Source organism: Mobula hypostoma, chromosome 4 (genome assembly GCF_963921235.1).
Source record: "Mobula hypostoma chromosome 4, sMobHyp1.1, whole genome shotgun sequence".
Taxonomy (NCBI): Eukaryota; Metazoa; Chordata; class Chondrichthyes; order Myliobatiformes; family Myliobatidae; genus Mobula; species Mobula hypostoma.
The window spans coordinates 139,722,996-139,744,523 of record NC_086100.1 but is presented as its reverse complement, the minus strand read 5'-3'; the positions used below and the strand labels follow the sequence as shown (position 1 = coordinate 139,744,523).

The window sequence follows — 21,528 nt, the reverse complement described above, 5'->3', positions numbered from 1 at the left end:
GCCATGTGGATCAGAGCTAACCCGCCCATACTGAATAATTATTAAACAACAAGAATCAGAGGCTGCTTTTCCACAATGATGTGAAGAGAGATACTTAAGGAAGCGGGTGAATTGTCCAAACGCAAGAAAACAGACATGACCTGAAACTGAAAAGATTTGTCATTCAATAAGGATTCTCCTTAAAACAAAAGATAAAATTTGGCTGTGGTAACGATGTCCCGTCAGTGCCACAAACTTCGTACAGAAAGTTATTTTTTTAATGGTAAGAGAAGCAAGTAAAACGTGGAAATCGATTTAACAGTACCATTGTAGGGGTAATGAATAAATTGTTGCCTTAAAAAGTTGTTCACAAGTTCAACTTCAATAATTATAATAAAAACAACTGCAAATATAGAAAATTTGATAGAAAAACAGAAATTCCTGGAACACAGCAGATCAAACACAGAACACAATGCCTGTGCCGAATTAAACAAATCACTTTTGTCTGCACGATTCATATTCCTCTCTACCTTTCATATTCATATATCTATCGAAGATCCTCTTGAATGCCACTATCTTAACTATTAGCACCCTTGGCTGTGAGATGCAGCCACCTACCAGTTTCCATGTGGAAAAACTTGCCAGTACTTTTCCTTTAAACTTATCCTTCACCTCCAAGCTAACTGTGCTTTCCAATTTCCACCCTAGGGAGAAAAAACTCTTACTTTCTAAACCTATTAGGTCCACTCCTCACCTTTCAATGCTTCAGAGAATCGATCCAAGTTACCCTATCGATTTGTATTGCCACTTCTGAGGGACATGGGCTTGGACACAAAGATCCTTCTGTACATCAGTGCTGTTTGGAGTCCTATCATTAACTGTATACCCCCCACCCCACCTTATGTTTGACTTCCCAAAATACAACAGCTCATACTTGTCTAGATTAAACTTTGTCATTTCTTTGCCCAAAAGTGCAGCTGATCTATATCCTGCTGTATCCTTTGACAACCTTCTTCACTGTCTGCAATTCCAATTTTTGTCTTGTCTCTAGACTTAATTACCTACTTGTCAAGCAGAATGTCAATTAAATTCCTCTTTCCATAGATATTGCTGGCCTTCTGTTTCCAGCACTTTGAATTACTTTCTTCAGCCTTCTTGTTTTGTGACAATATACATTTATTTCACCGGTACTTGAGATATGGCACTTTTATGCAGCTAAATTCACAAAACACATGATAGAAATTGTGTCATAACTTTCATTGTGATTGATTTCTTCTAAAAGCATTAATCAGACATGGGTTCCTATTCCAGTCTTAAATTTATATTTCCCATGAATGATTTGTGACAAATTCAACTAATTTCTCTGTAAATTATATCAACTTTAAGTTACCGATGAAAGCAAATTTTGGTGGTTGAATATACCTGTGGACAACATTACAATGGCAATCCAATTCAAAACTTAGCAGTTCAGGCTGCACTCTTGGGGAGAGAAAATAGTATGCATGATTGTGTTAGTCAACACCAGCAAGACCAAGGAACTTCAGAGGCAAACCAGAGGTCTATGAGCCAGACCTCATCAGAAGATCAGAGGGAGAGAAGGTCAGCAACTTTAAATTCCTTGCTGCTATTATTTTGGAGTCCTGAGTCCTGGGTCCTGGACCCAGCATGTGAGTGCAATTACGAAGCAAGCATGGCAGCACCTCTATTTCCTTAAGAGTTTGCAAAGATTTGGCACGACACCTAAAACTTTGACAAACTTCTATAGATGTGTAGTGGTGAGCATACTGACTGGCAGCAACACTGCCTGGTATGGAAACTCCAACGCCCTTTAACGAAAAATCCTACAAAAATTAGTGAATATGGCCCAGTCCATTACACGTAAAGCCTTCCCAACTATTGAGCACATCTATATGAAACACTGTCACAGGAAAGCAGCATCCATCATCAGGGACCCCCACCATCCAAAACATGCTCTCTTCTCACTGCTGCCATTAGGAAGAAGGGGGTACAAGAGGTACACCACCAGGTTCAGGAACAGTTACTCCCCTTCAACCACCAGGCCCTGGGTAACTTTACTCAACATCACTTGCCCCATCTTTTTAAATTCTCCAACAATCATGGACCCACTTTCAAGGACTCTTCATTTCATGTTCCCGATATTTATTGCTATTTACTTAATATTCTTTCTTTTTTTTTTGTATTTGCAGAGTTTGTTGTCTTTTGCATACTGGTTGAACACCCAATTTGATGCGGTCTTTCATTGATTCTGTTATGATTATTATTCTGTAGATTTACTGAGTATGTCCACAAAAATATGCATACAATCTTAGGGTTGTATATGGTGATATATACGTACTTTGAGAACAAATTAACTTTGAACCTGCTGAGTATTTCCAACTTCTTATTTTTGTATATATATTTCAGCTTTTGGTTTTGTTTTTGATCACCTATTCAAACCTCCCTATCTCAACATTCAAGGAGTAACAATCAAACAAGACTGAGATGCTTTAGCTACAATGGAATGAGCTCAGGATATGGGGCAGAGGGAGTCACTAGCGTGAAGCTTAAAACATTGTTCATGAAATCGTCAATCGTCAGGTGTTAATTTCCAGAAGAAATCAGAGTAGCTGCTGTGAGCTTGGACAACTGAGGAAAAAGTTAGTCAATTACATTTGTTGGATGGAGTCACGTATAAAACAAACTAGAAAATTATTACAGATTTCCTTCCCCAAAAGAATGTTAGTGAACCAGAAATATTTTACAACAATTTGGTAGTTTTGCTGCCTTTAAGGAGTGTTTTTTTTTCATTTCCAGAGTAATTCAGTTATTTGAATTTAAAATTCCCATCTATCATATTGGGATTTGAATTTTGGCAGCCGGTCTAGTAAATTGAGCCTAGTTTTTTTTTCTGAGCTCAATGAGAAGTACAAACCTTAAATCAGAATCAGTTTTATTTTTGCAATGAATAAAAATTTGTACATTTGTTCACCAGTACTTCTTCCAAAATCCTCTGGTAATCATCTTGAATGAATGGCTCCAAATCATTAAAGCTTATAGAAGAAGAAAGCCCTTAACTCCGAGTGGAGTCATCGGGACGCCGTCATGACAGCACTTTTTATTAAGCAGGCTTTCTTATTTTTACGAGGCCAAGTTGCTAGCTCGATACTCAACCCAGCACGGATGGAAAGCGTGCAAGGGAGTCGGCTTGGGAGCCTTCGCTCCGAAGTCCGGCGCTGATGCCACTACGCCACCAGCCAGCTATTAAAGCTTATAGTGAGGCATAAAAGCTTGCAGTCAAAGCCATGATCATAATTCTGAATTAGCTGGCTCAGTCAAATCATAACACGGTGACATTAAATGCAATAGGAAAGAACTTTGGTTACAAATATTTGAGTCAGAAATAAAAATTGTTGTTTAATTGTATTTGAATTACTACCCAAAAGGCTCATAATAGTACAGGAGGTGATGGAACCAAATATACATACAATTACCTCCATCTGCATTGCAATTAAATGACATGGCCACAACTAATTCAAATAAGGAGAGAAACAAGAGATCACTTTTTCTGCTGACTGTATAACATGTACTGAATGTATTCTTAGGAATGAAGGTCCTGTCTGAATCACATATTTATGCATAGCACTCTCATTGGCTGTGATCAGACAAGTGATCATGAATAATGGTTGCATTTAGCGAGCTGCCCCAATGCATTTGTCATCCTCAAAGTTCTGATGATCGTTTTGTTTTATAGAATTTTTTAGTAAAGTACGTTTTTCTCTCCAGTTAAGAGCTCTATCGTGGATCACCACTCTGCAAGGTAACAACAAAAATGGTACCAGTGGACTCTATAGGAGAGGCCAAGGTGATTGATTCTCGAGAAAAGAAAGTTCGTAAAATAAACTTAATGGCCTGCATCCATAAATAAATCAGGTATAACACTGGATTAGATCTTCTTTTACATTTATTTACCACAAGAACATTTCATTTCACTCCAGAGGGCTTCATCCCCAATTAATATAACAGCTACTATGAAGTTGATAATGTGTGAAGAACAGCAGAAACAAACAGACTTTCTTTGCTTAATCCAGAATGAATCGTCATTCAGGTTCCTTTATTTGTCGAGCAGCTTGTATCTTCTTCCTGCCGATTTATTTCACTGACTTTGTTGTACATCTAGCGCAGTCCTTTAAATACTTCGATGAACTGCAGAAAGAAAGCATGTAGTTCATAATTTTCTCTTTCTTATTTGAAGAGTTATCTCAAAGACTCAATAGGTAAATGACCACTTGGTGATCTATTTCAGGTGGCCACGTACCATTACTGTTCTGAATTTAAAATAAAATCTCCATTTTATTTCTCATTGGAAACCAATCAAAGACTTCTATACCTTCCTCTGCAACTGAATCCTTGACTTCCTCATCGGGTGACCACAGTCACTGCAGACTAAAAATAACATCTTCTCACTGACAACCATCCCTGGTGCACCACAAGCAAACGTGCTTAGTCTGCTGCTCTACTCTCTCTACATCTACGATTGTGTGGCCAGCCACAGCACAAACACCATCTATAAATTTGCCAATGACACAGTTGTTGTAGGAAGAATATCTGATGGTGACAAGGAGATGTACAGGAGTGAGATAGATTAGCTGGTTGGGTAGCATCACAACAACCACCTTGCATTCCACATCATGAAGTCCAAGGAACTGATTCTGAACTTCAGGAAGAGGAAGTCATGGGAAATTACACAGTACTTATTGATGGTTTTCAGTGGAAAGGATAATCAGTTTCAAGATCCTGGGTGTTAGCATCTCCGAAGAACTACTCCAGGCCCAACATACCGATGCAATTACAAAGAAAGTACAGCAGCAGTTATGTTTTATTAGGATTTTGAGGAGATTTGGTATGTCACCAAAGCCTCCTGTAAATTTCTACACATTTACTTTGGAGAGCAATCTAACTGATCACATTACAGGCTGGTATGGAGGGGCCACTGCACAAGATCAGAACAAGCTGCAGTAAACTCAATCAAAAGGTATACCTCAAAAAGGCAGCATCCATCATTAAGGACCCCCCACTACCTAGGATATGCCGCCTTCTTATCGCTACCATCAGAGGAGGGATAGGTGTCTGAAGTCAAACACTCAATATTTCAGGAACAACTTCCTCTCTGCCATCAAAATTCTGAATGGATGATGAACCTCAATATTTTTGTTCTGTTTTTCATTACTTATCAAACTTTTAATATCTATTTCTTATTATAATTTATAATATATTTATGTGACTTGTCAGTGATAACAAACTTGACATGAAAGTCTTTCAACATTTCTGAAATATCAAACTAAAACAACAAGAAGTAACACTGAATCTAAAACACACAAGAACAGGATTATGTTAGATCTTGATGCATGTTCAAACCATCCACTGTCAGTTACCAACCAGACTGAATCATGACCCCTTAATCAAGGTACTGGACAAGCTTCAGCACATTCAACCTCAAATCGAACATGTTCAACAGTAAGAGGGCAAAGGAGTTAAATTAGACAAGAAAAAAATGGGCCCAAAGGTACAAGGCAGTAAATCCACACATTACTGAAAAATAATGGTTTGTCATTATTTAATTCAATAGTAAAACAGGCTTAAAGGGTGCATGGGCTCTCCTGGTGTTATACAACATGAAAATGAAGATCTTAAAATGGTTTATTTTGGAACCAAAGAGCCACAGCTTATGTTGGTGATAATAAACCTGATTCTGAATCAATAAGCCTTGCAGATAGTAATGTATGAACAGGACTTGAGAATTTGGACCTTTCTATGACCTCAAGTTTACAGCAAGCTAAAGAATGGATAAGGCTTTCAGTAGCAGACTGATTGAAACAGAGAGAGATGTAGATATCTTTAATGATAATATCAGTTGAGAATCCCATCTGAGAATCAATTAAAATGCTGGGATTATAAACCAGTATTCATGTTAAGATGTATCTTAATATTTCTTATGAACTACTTGCCTGCAAGAAAATGACTCTTAGGGTAATATGGTGACATGTATCTACTTTGATAATAAATTTACTTACTTTCTTTTGAAGAGTAAGAATCCTCAAAGCCAAATCCAATGATTTGCAATGTGATTGTAGGAATTTTGTCTCTACATTTCATTTATTTGAAGGAATGTTCACTTACGTAACATGTAATTTCATTTGTATTAATATTCTCAATTCCCCCCTTTATGTCCCTTAATGAAGTTACCATTGAGATAAGTGCTTCACTTAATTTCACATGGGATCAGTATAGTGAAACTCTTCCAGCAATTTAAGACATTTCCCTTTTACAAACTTGGTCACAATAACATGTTCCCAGCAACCAGAAAAACAATTTGTATTTCTGCAGCATATTTAATGCTATGTAACATTCCAGGGTATTTTATTGTTGTCAGAATTTGGGGTGAGAGAACAGTTTTTGCTGGGAACAGAAAACAGTACATTTGGTCTTCCCAATATTTAACTACAAGTACCATCTGTTCACCCATTACTGAAAGTCAAAAGCAGTCTGATAATTTAAAGATAGTGGAGGGGTTGAGAAAAGTGCTTATCCTAAGATTTTTGTTGTCAGTACGTTGTTTTCAGATAATGTAATTGAGAACAGCATAAAGAATGAAATAGAAGAGCCAAAGGAAACGGTGCAGGAGCAAAAATAGCCAACATGGGCGGTTCTCCAGTTTCAAATCACTAGAAAACTATGGAACCACACAAGTACAGTTTTATCCACAAGATCATGGATAGAAGACTATCCACATTAAAGGCTCCAGTCTGATCAAGGACAGGGAGAGAAAGCTTCTTGTAATATATGCATTGGCATAAACTGATAATGAGAATTTAATGGGGTGCTCTGAGAGAGATGACAAAGCTTTATCAGCCAAAAGCACATTCAAAAGAGTTCAAAATTTTGAAGATGGTGTACTAAAATGGACATTTGGTTTTGTTCAAATTACGTTATCTCTTGTAAAAAAAATGAGTATTTATGTTTTTTTCTTGTGAATGTTGTGTATATGATGGTATGTGCTTGTGATGTGGCTGCAATTTTTTCATTGCAACTGTGCTTATGACAATAAACTTAACTGTAACTTTTGAAGAATAGAGAGCAAGAACATAATTTTATTCTAATGTCAGGAATAATAATGACTCTATTAAAGAAAAGGTACAGCACCAAACAGTATCCATTAACATCAGAGACAGGAAATTGCAATACAGTTTGATCATAGCTTCTTCAGAACAAGATAGCTCTAAGCAGCATCTAAAACAATAGTTGTTATATCTTTTGATTTCATATTCTAATTACAAAACAAAATTAAAAATTCCTTACTTGTTTTACATGATAGACAATCAATTATTCGATTCCATGATGTGCTTTGTATGCTTGAACATCCTGATTATGTTGCTTGAAGAGCTGACATTTAACAGAATGAGTACAATAAACATTTAATTATACATGTTGCGCAGTTGATTTACTGGATCCATAATGAATAATCTAGCTGTTGGTAACATAAGTAAGCTCTACATCCTGTAAACATATAATCACACTTTCAACAGTTTGTTTTGCCACCTGCAGAATTTGTGATCTAAATGAATAAATGCAAAATTAATGTGGCACTGAAACAGACGGAGAAGATTCCCAATGTCAGTCTCTGATTTGTATCATTAAATTTTGCTACAGCAGCAGCCAGAGCACTTTCATGTCCTTCAATATTCAGGAATAGGGTTGAGGAAAAATCATATGACCACTTCCAAACAATATGGTCCCTGCCGGACAATGTAGGTCATGAGGAAGCACAGCTTTTAATGCTGCAGATTTCCAGACGAAAGATATAGTTACATCCAAAATGGAAGGACATAATGAAACTGAAAATACGAAAAGTATCGAGACAAGAAATGTTTCCAGCATCCTATGTTATTTCATTTATCATAAAGGAATTAAGTTTTAATTATTTCAATTTTGAAATCTTTGGGTCAAATTTTTAAAAATCACAGCTTCCTGCTTAATTTTCAGTCACTCAAGGTCAAAGAGACTATTTACCCGACACCCTCATCAATATTTAAACACTTAGGAAAACCATTGGATGCTTTTGGAACTTCATTCTAGCTTTGCAGAATGTGGTTGGGAAGCATTAATGGTGATGAAGCTATGGTCCCCGTGAGTAATTCCATGTATAATAAAGGTTATAGAGGGCACTTATAAGATGGAGGTGTAAAGAGGTGAAAAACTCAAAGTAAGCATGCAATGTAGAAGGACTATTTAAATTAGTGGAGGTCAGAAAGTGGAATACGTTGTTGAATGGTACAGGCTGAAGGTTCTCCATTATGCTTGTAAAGTAATGACATTCCACGCTGCTTTGGAGCACCCAGACAAAAGCAAAACATACAACTGGCTGCAGTTATCCTTTACAGCTCAGCATTCAATACCATTGACCCCACAGTATTAATCACCAATCTTCTAAACCTGGGCCTGTGTACCTCTCTCTACAAATTAATCCTCAGCTTCCTCATTGGGAGCTTTGGCAGTACAGATCAGTAATAACATCATCCTCTTGTTGACAATCATCATTGGTGCACCTCTAGGACGTGTGCTCAGCCTACTGCTCTACTCTCTCTATACTCATGATTGTGTGGCTAAACTCAGCTCAAACACCATTTATTAATTTGCAGATGACACAACAGTTGCTGGTAAAATCTCAGGTGGCAATGAGGTGGTGTGCATGAGTGAGATAGATCAGCTGGTTGTGTGGTGTCACTACAACATCCTCAAACTCAACATCAGCAAGACCAAGAAATTAATTGTGGATTTCAAGAAGGGAAAAATTGACAGAACACACACCAGTCTTCATTAGGGGTCTGCAGTTGAAAGGGTAAGCAACTTCAAGTTCCTGGTGTCAAAAACTCAGATGATCTACCCAGGGCTCAGTACATTGATGCAGTCACAAAGAAGGCACACCAGCAGCTCTCCTTCATTAGGAGTTTGAGGAGATTTGGTATGTCACCAAAGACTCTTGCAAATTTCTTTAGATATACTGTGAAAAGCATTCTGACTAGTTGCATCACAGCCTAATATGGAGGCTCCAATGCACAGGATTGCAAGAAACTGCAGAGGGTTGTAGCTCCATCGTTAGCACAACATTACCACCATCAAGGAGGAAGTAAATAAGCCTGTAGGACCACAATTCAGGAATAGCTTCTTCCCCTTCATCATTTACTTTCTCAATGGTCCATGAACACAACCTCAGATTCCTTTTCTTTGCACTATTTTTTAAATGTTATAATGATTTTGTCTTTGCACTATAATACTGCTGCAGAACAACTACATAATAGTTGTAAGATAGGTTCCCTCAGTCTCCACCTAGCCTACAGGAATTACCTGCCACTCATTTACAACTCATCACCTGCAGCCTATTTAAACCCAGCTCTCATCCACAGTCCTTGTTCACTCACACGAACCAGCCAGCCTCAACCCGTTGCAGCTAGCCTTCGGATATCTTGCTGCCTGTGGTGTTAAGTATCTGTTCTCTCTCAAAATAATCACTATAATCATTAACCCAAAATATTAATCACTGTTTATCTCCACAGATAGTCAACTTGCTGACTACTACTGTTTTCTTTTTAATTTGGGGTTCCCAGTATCTAAAACATTTTTGTTTCAGTTTGTTTTAAAAAGATCACAACAGCTCTGTATATACATAGCCTGTAATAAAAGCTGACTGGGTGCAATGTAGTTCTGATAACTCAGACAGGATACAAGCCCTCATGCTAAGTATTTAAAGATTAGTGCAAAACAAATTATTGGGTTTGTAAGGCTATAATGATATGAAATTCAACAGATTAAAAATGTAAAGCTAAACTTTACATTTTATCTAAACGGCTACTAGAATTAAAACTCATTCCTCAAGTTAAAATTTCTTGCTCATTTCCAAACTGGAAAACATAGCCTCAAAAAATGCTGCAAAATATAATGCAATCTTTTCAGCTTAAGTTTTCACATGGGCAATAATGCAAGGGTAAAATATCAACATTTGTAACAAATAACCCTGGATCTTTTTCCTTTACTTCTACAGTATTACTTACTAGAGTCCACAATGCTATTGTACTGCCAAATGCCAGGCCAACTCTTAGCCAGTTTGGATTTGTGTAGTCAGGTTTCCTTGCAGTGAAAGCAGAACGAGTCAAAACTGAAAACAGAAATGGTACTTCAATCATTCTTCATGAGATAACATGAATTTTACATTGTCACAGCATACCTCATGTTTGTACAAAAATGCATCCAAGATCAGGGAAAAATAAGCTAGCCATTTCTCCCAACTTGAACTCCTGTTGAAGACATAAAGCTTATTACTTAAAAAGTTGAAAATACTGACGGACCACTAATAAAAGCTATTTATTTGGGAATGGGATCATAAATTCACAACTCAACATATGTCACAATCTTCAAGAAAGAAAACCCAAGGGTCTCAATTTTTAAATACTTCATAGCTAGACGACACAGTGATTTGTATTTCACAAATAAGGATGTCATTAAAAAAATTGGAGAAATTGCCCACTATGGAACATTTCTGCTTTATGCCATCAATTTTTGTTTCATTTTCAGGTCTATTATAGTTGAAAACAGAACATTAAACATTACAGCACAGCAACAGAACCTTTGCACTACAATGTCTACGCTGACCATGACTCTAAATTAAAGCAAACCTTTCTGCCTACACGTGATCTATACTCCTTCATTCCCTGCACATTTATCTGTCCAAATGACTTTTAAAATCACTTTAATGTACTCTTCTGCCACCGCGCTGGCATCCTGTTCCAGAACCTACCATTTTATATAAAAAAAACTTGCTCCACACATCTTTTAACTTTCTCCTTCTCACCGCCCTCCAATAGTTGACATTTCTACCCTGAGAAAAATCCTAACTACCCTACCCCACGCCTCTCAAAACTTTGTGATGGCTCCAAATTAAATGCAAAATCAGGAAGCTTACAAGATTTGCTTGTACTTGTATGAAATTTTATGAGAAAAGGCCATAATTCATACTTTCTTCAAAAACACATCCTCACCCTCCCTTCTACTTAAATTCCTCTATCTAAGGGTTCCAGACCTCCTCCAACTGTCCACCCTCTAAAACAAACTTTAGGATTCTAAAGGTAGACACTCCTCTCATAAACAATCTATCGCTCGTATTTCACTCATTTCCACTGAAGCAGGTCTTCCATTTGTAGTCAGAACAAGAGAATTAAATTCTGTAGACATTTTTTCTAGGTTTCCCGACCTCACAGAACATGAACACAGATTAAAAACCTGGCCTGTAAAGACAGCATAGATAACTAATGCAGAACAAGAATAAAACGTGTTTGGATAGTTAACTTATCATGCAAAGAAACAAAAGGGGTGCATGCACTGGTGTAGAGAATCAGAATAAAGATAACACAGTGCAGGAAAGTGACTGTAAATGTCACCAAAGATTATAAAAATTGAATGATTCAGCAGTCTTAAGGACAAGTACTGGTCAAACATTGGACATCTTTCAATTTTGCACTGCATGTGACATCTGCTAAATATGCGTTAGTTGCAAATAAAGAACAGCAGTAATGAAAGTGCTTCAATACAAATATACATGCAGTAAAAGCTTTTGTTGAAGAAGTATTAACTAGTGAGCTCCTAGCCCTGAAAAATCCCCGATGACCAAGGACATAGTCAAGGAATTTGCTTTTTTAAAAATCGTACTGTCTCTCAATAAAATTCAAGTAAGGATTGCTGTCCAGTATCCACTTGCACAATGTGGAGCACTCGTATAAAAAAAATCGTGATTGGCCATCCACACATCCAAGAGTTAAATAGCTTCAACTCGCAACCCAAAACAAATGGAAGATTTATTTTTCTCATCTAGTGTTATCACCATCTCTGTATACGGGGAATGCTTCCTTCAGAGTAATCATTAATACTTTGTGCTGAAACAATTACTATATCAACACTTGATTAGACAGCAATCCTCAAATAACCTGAGGGTTAAAGAAATTTCAGCCAGTCATCAAAGGCCTTTGAATGCATTCTATAATAATGAAATACCAACACAAATTTTATCTTTATGTGTTTAAATATAAAGAAACAAGCATACAATAAACCAATAGTCCATGCTGCCATTAAGATATAATATCAAGGCATTATCCATTTCCTGGCTTCCATAAGAAAACAGACTTGAACGCTTTCAAGAAGATACAGCTCTTTACCCGCAGCATTTCATCCCACATGCACTACACTTAATCCCAAATTTGTTATTTCAACACATTTAAGACCGAGGCAGATTTTAAAACATTTCCATTGTCTTTACATATTAACTGTCATACATGAATCTATTTTACAATCAATTTTATTCCAATGTTAAAACATTTCAGCTAAATTCTAATATACAGTTTAATTTCAGAAGATTTTTTAAACGTTTACCCATGAGATAAAATATACTCAGCCTTCAATCTGCTTTGGGAGGTATAGATTGTCTGCTTGCTTTTCTGTTCAATAGTGAGCTCCAGAACATGGCAATAAACCTGTTGATCAGACTTGAAATGTTAACTATGCCTTTCTCTCTCCATGGATGCTACCAAACTTGCTGAATCTCTTGTGTTTAAACTAAATCAAATGCAGTGAATTTTTTTGCCAAATGTGTACCAAGGTAACTGCATCATGAAAAATTGTGAAGAGAACGGAACTGACTGTACAACCCCACCTGTGATTTGTGATGGAGGAAATACCATTGAGCCAGGACATTTAACCAAGGAACTCTGGCAAGAACATCATGGGCTTATGATCCAACAACTATAGCCATCTGATGGCACAAGAGATGATTCTTTGACATATAATCCAACAAATCCCATCCAAATTTTTGCAGATATAGTATTTATCCAATTCCCTTTTACAATTAACTGAATCTGCTTCCATCTCCCTCATAGCATCAAATTCCCAATAATTCACCACATAGGAACTCATCTCATCTAAAGAACACAGAACATAAACAGCAGGAATAGGCTAACTAGCTGCTGCAGTCAATAGGACTTATCTTCTCCCTCAGTAGAATTTTCCTGTCCTATCTGCAAATCTTAATTCCTTGAATAATCAGAAATACAGCAAAGTCTGCGTTGAAGACAATCAATAACTGAACTTCCATCATCTTCCAGAGTAAAAAAATCCAGATTCACCATCTACAAGTGTCAAAAATTTCCTGTATTTCAGGATTATTTTGAAACTGTGATCCTTTAGCCAGGAAAAATATCAACCCCAAATCTATTCCATCAAATTCTGTAAGAATATTGTTCATTTCAATTAGGTCAACTGTCAATCTTCTGAATTCTACAGAAGGCAGGCTTAGCCTATTCACTCTGCTGAATCTAGTCTGGTGACTTTGCTATACTCTCTCTCAGCAGGTATAATCATATTTTAGGCAAGAAGACCAAAGCTCTTCACAAAATTCATGTATGGTCTCACCAAGGTGTGTTCAAGTTTAGTAAGACACTTATTTCTTGTATTCAAATCCTCTTGAAATAAAGGCCTTACTATTAGCTTTCAATGTTCTTTTCCACAAAGAATCTGATATTCCTTTTGGATATTGACACTTTCTAATCTTTCACCGTTCCACTGTTGTTATTATTCCTACAACTGAATAACCTCACATTTGTTTAAAAACCTCTTGGAGCCTCTTTGAATTCTCTTCACTACATTTCCATTTAGGTTCAAGTCACCAGCAAACTTGGAAATCTTATAATTGGTCCCTTCAGCCAAATTGTTATAGATTGCACAGCCTTCCCAAACTTTGTTTCCTATCTTTTCACCAACTCTCAAGCCACAATGCCAAATGACCTCCAATGCTATTACTCCCAAGGCCTTACGACAGAACAAAAATACTCAATCCTTTCATCTTCTCCAGTAAAAACATTCTCAAGGAATCAAATAGATTAACCAAACATAATTTCTCGTTCATAAGCTCAGATGACTTTGCTCAATCATATTACTTTCCAACATGTTCTTTATTACGAGTTCCAGCAAATTCCCACTGTTGTTTGACTTCTAAAGTAAATTTATAATCAAAGTACATATGTCACCGTATACAACCCTAACATTCATTTAGAATCAATGAACGACCGCATCTAACAGGACAAACAACCAATGTGCAAAAGAAAACTGTGCAATAACAAATAAGAGCAATAAATATGGAGAACATGAGATGAAGAGCCCTTGAAAGTGAGCCCATAGGTTGTGGGAACACTTCAGTGATGGGGCGAGTGAAGTTATTCCCTTTTATTCAAGAGCCTGATAGCTGAAGGGTAATTTCTCTCCCTGAACCTGGTGGTGTGGGTCCTGAGATTCCTGTACCTACTTCCTGATGGCGGCAGTGAGAAGAAAGTATGACCTGGATGATGGGGGTCCTTGATGATGGATACTGCTTTCCTGCAATGGCAGTCCATGTAGATGAGCTGGATGGCATAGAGGGCTTTAACCATGATGGACTGCGCTGTATCCACTACTTTTTGTAGGCTTTTCTATTGGGCATTGGTGTTTCCATATCAGGCCATGATGCAATCAGTCCATATGCTCTCCAACACACATCTTTAGAAGTTTGTCAAAGTTTTAGACAAGCCAAATCTTCGCAAACGTCTAAGAAAGTCAAAGCGCTGTTGTGCTTTCTTCGCAATTACACTTATGTGCTGGTTCCAGCACAGATCCTCTGAAATGATAACACCAAGACATTTAAAGTTGTTGACCCTTTCCACCTCTAACCCCCCAATAAGACCTTCTGTTTCTTCCTCCAGAAGTCAATAATCAGTTCCTTGGATTTACTGACATTGAGTAAGAAGTTGTTGTTGTGGCACCTCTCAGCCAGATTTTCAATCTTCCTCCTATATGCTGATTCGGTCTTTGACTCAGCCTACCACAGTGGTGCTGTCAGCAAAGTTAAATATGACACTGGAGCTATGCTTAGCCACACAGTCCCAAGTACAGAATGAGCAGAGGAGGAGGCTAAGAACAGTCTTGTGGTGCACCTGCAGAGATGATGGTGGTATTGTTAGCAACTTTCTCTTCTTCTCTACCCCCCAACTCCACCTCATTTCATTTTCCTCTAAATGAGAATAACCTTTTCCGGGAGGAATATTGTGAGCAACACATGTGACACAGTAGAACTACTACCTCAGCGCCAGCAACTGAGAATCCATCCTTGCTTTGGGCACAACCTGTATGGTTTGAACATTCTCCCTGTGCACGTGTTTGCCCTGGTCTTTGGTTTCCTGGAGTATCCGAAAGGCACACTGGTAGCCAAATGGCTACTATATATTACCACTAACCTACATGGCTGGTAGAAGAATCAGGATGGATTAGATGGACACGCGAGGGAGAATAGATAATGATGAAATAAGAGGAGGAATTTGGAGAACTGAGTTAATGCAACAAAAGCCCCCTCCTCTTTCAGAAAAGAACAAGAATATGAGAAACAGAAAGGGATTTAGCGTTGGAAGACGATTTTTTAAAAAATCACAAAAGGAACACAGGCTGACAATAACAAAAGGTCAAATTTAAACTTTAGCAGACGTAGACAGAAGTCAATAAAAACGCAGTGATATTACTGAAACACCAGCACGATTTTGCGAGGGTGAGAGTGGAGAAATGGGCTTTACATGGGCTGTGAGAGGTCAGTTGGCCTGCTACAGCTTTAGCCCTTACTGCTGCTGGGTAGGCTGTCAGCCGAATTCAGGCCAACACGTATCCGACATAAACTGCACACCTGCGCCTGCTTCTGCCCGCCTCAGAGACAATAGCACCCGATGCCCGGTGTCCGAGGCCGGCCACAAAATCATCACACTCGGCCCAGGTCACAGCACAAGGACAGCATTCATCCCCTGATATGGGCCCGGGCCAAGGACGACGTCACTCGCTTCCACCCTCCCGTCTCAGGCCTACTGCTTCCTCAGCGAAACGGTCGCCCCGGCCCTCCCGTCGTGTGCTCCTCACCCCGGTACACCTTGGACGAGCTCAGGATAGCGCGAGGACCCGCCATCCCTCAACCGGACCCGAAGCTACCGGCTCCGCACACAGAATCGAGCAATCGGTAAGTTGGTCGGTTGACGCCGGCCGGGTTGCCTGATGGGCGGGGCTTCCGCAGGCCACTCCGCCGCCTGACGATCCGCCCTCAGTGAGAATTGCGGAGCTGCAGGGGAAGTTCTCATTCCGTCGCTCTTATCTGGACGTTTGAAATTGCACCCACTCTTAGTGGTAATGACAACGGTAGTGGAAATTAATATGTCCTTTCTTGCTAGAATGCCGAGACTGAAGGACTGAATTGACCGAAGCCGTGGAGAGCACTGATACTATGGTCAATATCAAAATGGGCCATGAGATGAAGTAGATGCTATTAGCTGGCAGTATTATTTTATCCCCGACAGGAAAGGTCATGCTAAGATTGCAGAAAACGTGGATCCTTTTCTGTATCTCAGGAGTCATATCAGAGAAGGCAGGTTTGGATGGTTAAATCAGATGTCCCACCCTGCAAAAACTCATTTCAGGGAGGTCTCAAACTCATAGCAGTCTGTGTCAATGAATTTGTTAATTTTGCAAGACATCAGATTTACAAGTGTTTTGTGAGACAGCTGACTTCTGAATTCTGTCTTAATGTGCCATGTTCACAATAGCTGCAGTCTTGGTTGATGAGCAGACATAGTTTTTTGCTATTTCTGAATCGGGAAACATTTTCCTGAATAGCTTCCTTGTGTGCTTACACACCTGGAATGGCAGGTTATCTTCAACAATGAAAGATGTAAAGTGCACCTCAGCTCTAGTGATCTTCTCTGTCAGACTTTGGTTTTCTGCTGAAAAGAACTGTGAAATATTTGAGCAGCCTTCCCTGCACTTAGCCTCCCTAATATGTTGTGGTCCCTAAAAGAAATAAAAGCATAAGGTGTATCCTTATTACAGGTGTGCGCAGCTTAACATCCATTCACTCAATGTCCGATTGCATATACATCCGTAGTCACACACACACACACACCATGCAGTAGTCGGGATCAGAACGTACTTTTTTACATCAAAATGGGGGATTTTAAATGAGTGATTTAGAAGTTCTGTATCTTCAAGTTCAAGTTTATTGTCATCTGGCAGATTGTCCACAAACAAAACAATCTCTGTCTGGACCATGGTGTAGCCACAATACATATATCACGCACACCACACAAAACAATATATTACCATATTATAGAAACATAGAAAATAGGTGCAGGAGTAGGCCATTCGGCCCTTCGAGCCTGCACCGCCATTTATTATGATCATGGCTGATCATCCAACTCAGAACCCAGCCTTCCCTCCATACCCCCTGACCCCTGTAGCCACAAGGGCCATATCTAACTTCCTTTTAAACATAGCTAATGAACTGGCCACAACAGTTTGCTGTGGCAGAGAATTCCACAGATTCACCACTCTCTGTGTGAAGAAGTTTTTCCTAACCTCGGTCCTAAAAGGCTTCCCCTCTATCCTCAAACTGTGACCCCTCGTTCTAGACCTCCCCAACATCGGGAACAATCTTCCCGCATCTAGCCTGTCCAATCCCTTTAGGATCTTATACGTTTCAATCAGATCCCCCCTCAATCTTCTAAATTCCAACGAGTACAAGCCCAGTTCATCCAGTCTTTCTTCATATGAAAGACCTGCCATACTTTATACTTTATTGTTGCCAAACAATTGATACTAGAACATACAATCATCACAGCGATATTTGATTCTGCGCTTCCTGTTCCCTGGATTACAAATATTAAATAGTAAAAATTAGTAAATATTAAAAATTTAAATTATAAATCATAAATAGAAAAATGGAAAGTGAGGTAGTGCAAAAAAACGAGAGGCGGGTCTGGATATTTGGAGGGTATGGCCCTGATCCGGGTCAGGATCCGTTCAGCAGTCTTACCACAGTTGGAAAGAAGCTGTTCCCAAATCTGGCCGTACGAGTCTTCAAGCTCCTGAGCCTTCTCCCGGAGGGAAGAGGGTCGAAAAGTGTGTTGGCTGGGTGGGTCATGTCGTTGATAATCCTGGCAGCACTGCTCCGACAGCGTGCGGTGTAAGGTGAGTCCAAGGATGGAAGATTGGTTTGTGTGATGTGCTGCGCCGTGTTCACGATCTTCTGCAGCTTCTTTCGGTCTTGGACAGGACAACTTCCATATCAGGTTGTGATGCACCCTAGAAGAATGTTTTCTACAGTGCATCTATAAAACTTAGTGAGGGTTTTAGGGGACAGTCCAAATTTTTTTAGTTTTCTCAGGAAGTAAAGGCGCTGGTGAGCCTTCTTGTCAGTGAACTCTGCCTGGTTGGACCAAGTCAGGTCATTTGTGATATTGACCCCGAGGAACTTAAAGCTTTTGACCTGTTCCACTTGCGCACCACCGATGTAAATTGGGTCGTGCGGTCCGCTACTCCTTCTGAAGTCAACAACCAATTCCTTCGTCTTGCTGACGTTGAGGGATAGGTTATTGTCTTCGCACCATGCCACCAGGTTCTTAATTTCCTCTCTGTACTCAAACTCATCGTCACCCGAGATACGGCTAAAATTGTTGTGTCATCAGCAAGCTTAAATATTGAGTTTGATGGACACTTGGCTACACAATCATGGGTGTACAGTGATTTCAGCAGGGGACTGAGTACACAGCCTTGTGGGGCACCGGTGCTCAGAGTGATTGTAGAAATTATTTGATAAAGTGTAATTCAAAATGCATATAAAGTGCACAGCACAGGTAAACAGTTCACTGTCCTAATGACGAGACCTCGGTGGGGGCCGGGTATTTATTAAAATCGTTTTCTCTTCTAAAAATGGCTGCGCTTAAACCCAGCCCATCACGGGCTTTTATGTACCTGTAAGTGGAAGTGTTTCAGGGAAATAACCCCGAAGAATTTGCTTGCTGCGAGCGTGTTTTTAGAGATGTCTTAGGGGACGATTTTGGAATTTTGCTCCAATTTAAACCCTACTCTAATCCCCTTTAAGACGCCAACACGCCCTGCCTGTATAGGACAGCCTCACGTAGTCAGGTTGTCACCGCCAGCCTTGGGAATTTCTTCGCCAGGCTTTTGAACTTCATCACCGACAGTTGTCCAGTTGATTTCGGCGTCATTACAGACGGCAGTAACTGAATTGATGGACTACGGAAGAGAGAGAGAGGTCGACTGTAAAGCCCCCCCACAGAGAAAACTGATAGGTCTACTTAGCACAAAGAGAGATCAAGCAGGATTCATTCATTTTCTTTCTTTTTTTCCCTCTTCCTCTCCCTCTCTAAAAAATTGATTTCCGGGATATTGTATATAATGTGCAGACATCAGGGAGCCGCTATCGATATGCAGAAGACTCCCGGGAGAGATGGGATGTCAGTTAAATGCACCACCTATTTTGGTGGATTAAGGCAAAGGATTGTTGGAAGATCAGGACTGGGATCCAAAGCCCATGGACTTAAAGGCAACTGTGATCCCTGTTCTCCTGTATGGTTCTGAGACTTGAAAAGCAAGCACCGCAAAACAATTGAAAGAAACCCAAATCCTTCCCCAAGGGAGCAAACACCAGATATATTTTGGAAAGTTGTGCTTTGGGCCTGTGAGTTACTAACAAGGTCAGTTTCCGTAATATGCATAGCTGATTACAAAGCTGAGAGGAATACATGGACCCTCCCAGGATCTAGGAACTAAATGCGCCATAACTAAAAATCATCAGGAATCTCACTGCTGTCCAAATCACCATTGTTTTGTTTAACAACAGACACAAAATGCTGGCGAAAATCAGCAAGTCTGACAGCATCCATGGTGGAGAATAAATAATTGATGTTTCAGCCCCAGACCCGTCATTAGGACTGGAATGGAAGAGGTAGAAGCAGAGAAAGAAGGTGGTGGAGGGAAAGGATTACAAGACAGCAGGTGATAGGTGCGGCCAGGTGAGTGGGAAATTAGGTGGGTGGAAAAGGGTGAGACGAGGTGAGGGTGGGAAAGAGTGGGATAAAGTAAGAAGCTGGAAGGGATAGGTGGAAGAGGTGAAGGGCTGAAAAAGAAGGACTCTTAATAGGACAGGACAGTGGACCAATGAAGAAAAGGAAGGAAGAGAGGAACCAAAGGGAGGTGATGGGCAGGTGAGAAGGGGTGAGAGGTAACCAGAAAAGAAATGGGGAAAAAGAGAGGGAAAGGGAGAAATTACCAGAAGTTACCGAAATTGATGTTCATGCCATCAGATTGCAGGCTACCCAGATGGAATATGAAGTGTTGCTCCACCAATCTGAGTTTGGCCTCATCATGGCACTAGAGGAGGCCATGAACAGACATGTCAGAATAGAAATGGGGTCGAATTGAAATGGGTAGCCACTGGGGGGGATCCTGTCTTTTGCTGTAGACAGAGTGAAGGTACTTGACAAAATGGTCTTCAATCTGCATCAGGTCTCACTAACGGAGGAGGCTGAACCTGGGCAAACTCGCAGGTGAAATGTCGCTTCACTTCGCTTAAAAGCAGTGGCATATCTAAGGTATGGCACATGCCCTGGGCACCACTGAGCAGTTTCTATTAAAGTCAGACAAGCCATCCTCGGATAGTGAAAAAAGAATTTTCTTCAGATGTATGATCTGTCTTTGATTATCATGGGTGAGAAGCACTGGGATGGCCTTATTTCAGAGCATTCTGTAAGAAGACCATGAAACGTTTCTTCACAAAGAAGAAGGAAAGTGGAGCTGAAAGACATCAGAGACGAAAGGAACGAATGGCTGATGAGAACTTGAGAGAGGCTGGGTTAACAGCTGAGGAAGAAATGGAAAGAATCATGAAGGGAACACTCAACCGTCTTCACAGAGAAATGGACGAAAGGTTCGCTCGTTTGCATGACACTGATGCCAAGTTTGGGTTCCTTCTCAATGTCAAGGGACTGTGTTACGGCGCCAACAGTAACAACCTAAAGAAGTGAGAACATTTGGGTGAATTGCACAGCTCTGATGTTGATGGACAGCAGCTATATGAAGAAATTTTGGATTGCAGAATGTTGCTATCAAGGCAGGTCAACATGAAAATATCAAGACCTGAAGAGCTTCTTGAATTTATTGTTCAGTATGGAGATGAGAGTGTCTTCCCCAATCTTCGCATTGCTATTCAGATAATGCTAATCATTGCAGTTTCTATCGCCAGCTGTGAGAGATCATTCAGTAAGTTAAAACTAATACTTCCATATTTGAGAGCCTCCATGGGTCAAGGCAGACTCTGTGATCTTGCTCTGCTGAGCGTAGAAAGAGAAGAAACTGAAAAAACTGACTCTGATCACATCATAGACCAATTTGCATCAGTGAAAGCAAGGAAGGTGCAGTTATAATTTTCATGTACTGTAGTGCCATAATTTGTTAATTAAAAGATTAACGAGCTTGACTTGTATTTTTGAGCTGATATTATGGTAAAGTTATCTAAAAGATGGGTGTCAGATGTTTGGACAGAGGCGCAATTTCAGTGCTTGCCATAGGCACTATTTTCCGCAGATACGCCCC

The 21,528-nt window shown here is 39.7% G+C and overlaps 1 protein-coding gene across 1 annotated transcript; it reads right to left on the bottom strand.

Annotated features, from left to right (window-relative positions):
- Positions 1 to 3,922: 3,922 nt before the first annotated feature.
- On the bottom strand, positions 3,923 to 16,169 carry ndufc1 (NADH:ubiquinone oxidoreductase subunit C1). Its single transcript, XM_063046648.1, has 4 exons — positions 16,006 to 16,169; positions 10,086 to 10,189; positions 7,336 to 7,419; positions 3,923 to 4,182 (listed from the first exon to the last, which is right to left on the bottom strand). The coding sequence occupies exons 1-3, from the start codon at positions 16,049 to 16,051 to the stop codon at positions 7,360 to 7,362; spliced, it is 210 nt and encodes a 69-aa protein (XP_062902718.1). The 5' UTR covers positions 16,052 to 16,169; the 3' UTR covers positions 3,923 to 4,182; positions 7,336 to 7,359.
- Positions 16,170 to 21,528: the final 5,359 nt, after the last annotated feature.

Excerpts from the sequence above, each read along its gene's own strand:
- ndufc1 (XM_063046648.1), bottom strand. The coding sequence starts at position 16,051 with ATGGCGGGTCCTCGCGCTATCCTGAGCTCGTCCAAGGTGTACCGGG. Across the intron at positions 10,190-16,005 it reads CTCGTCCAAGGTGTACCGGG|TTTTGACTCGTTCTGCTTTC; the intron begins GTGAGGAGCACA and ends TTCTGTTTTCAG. Across the intron at positions 7,420-10,085 it reads CAATAGCATTGTGGACTCTA|CTCTTCAAGCAACATAATCA; the intron begins GTAAGTAATACT and ends GTTAAATGTCAG.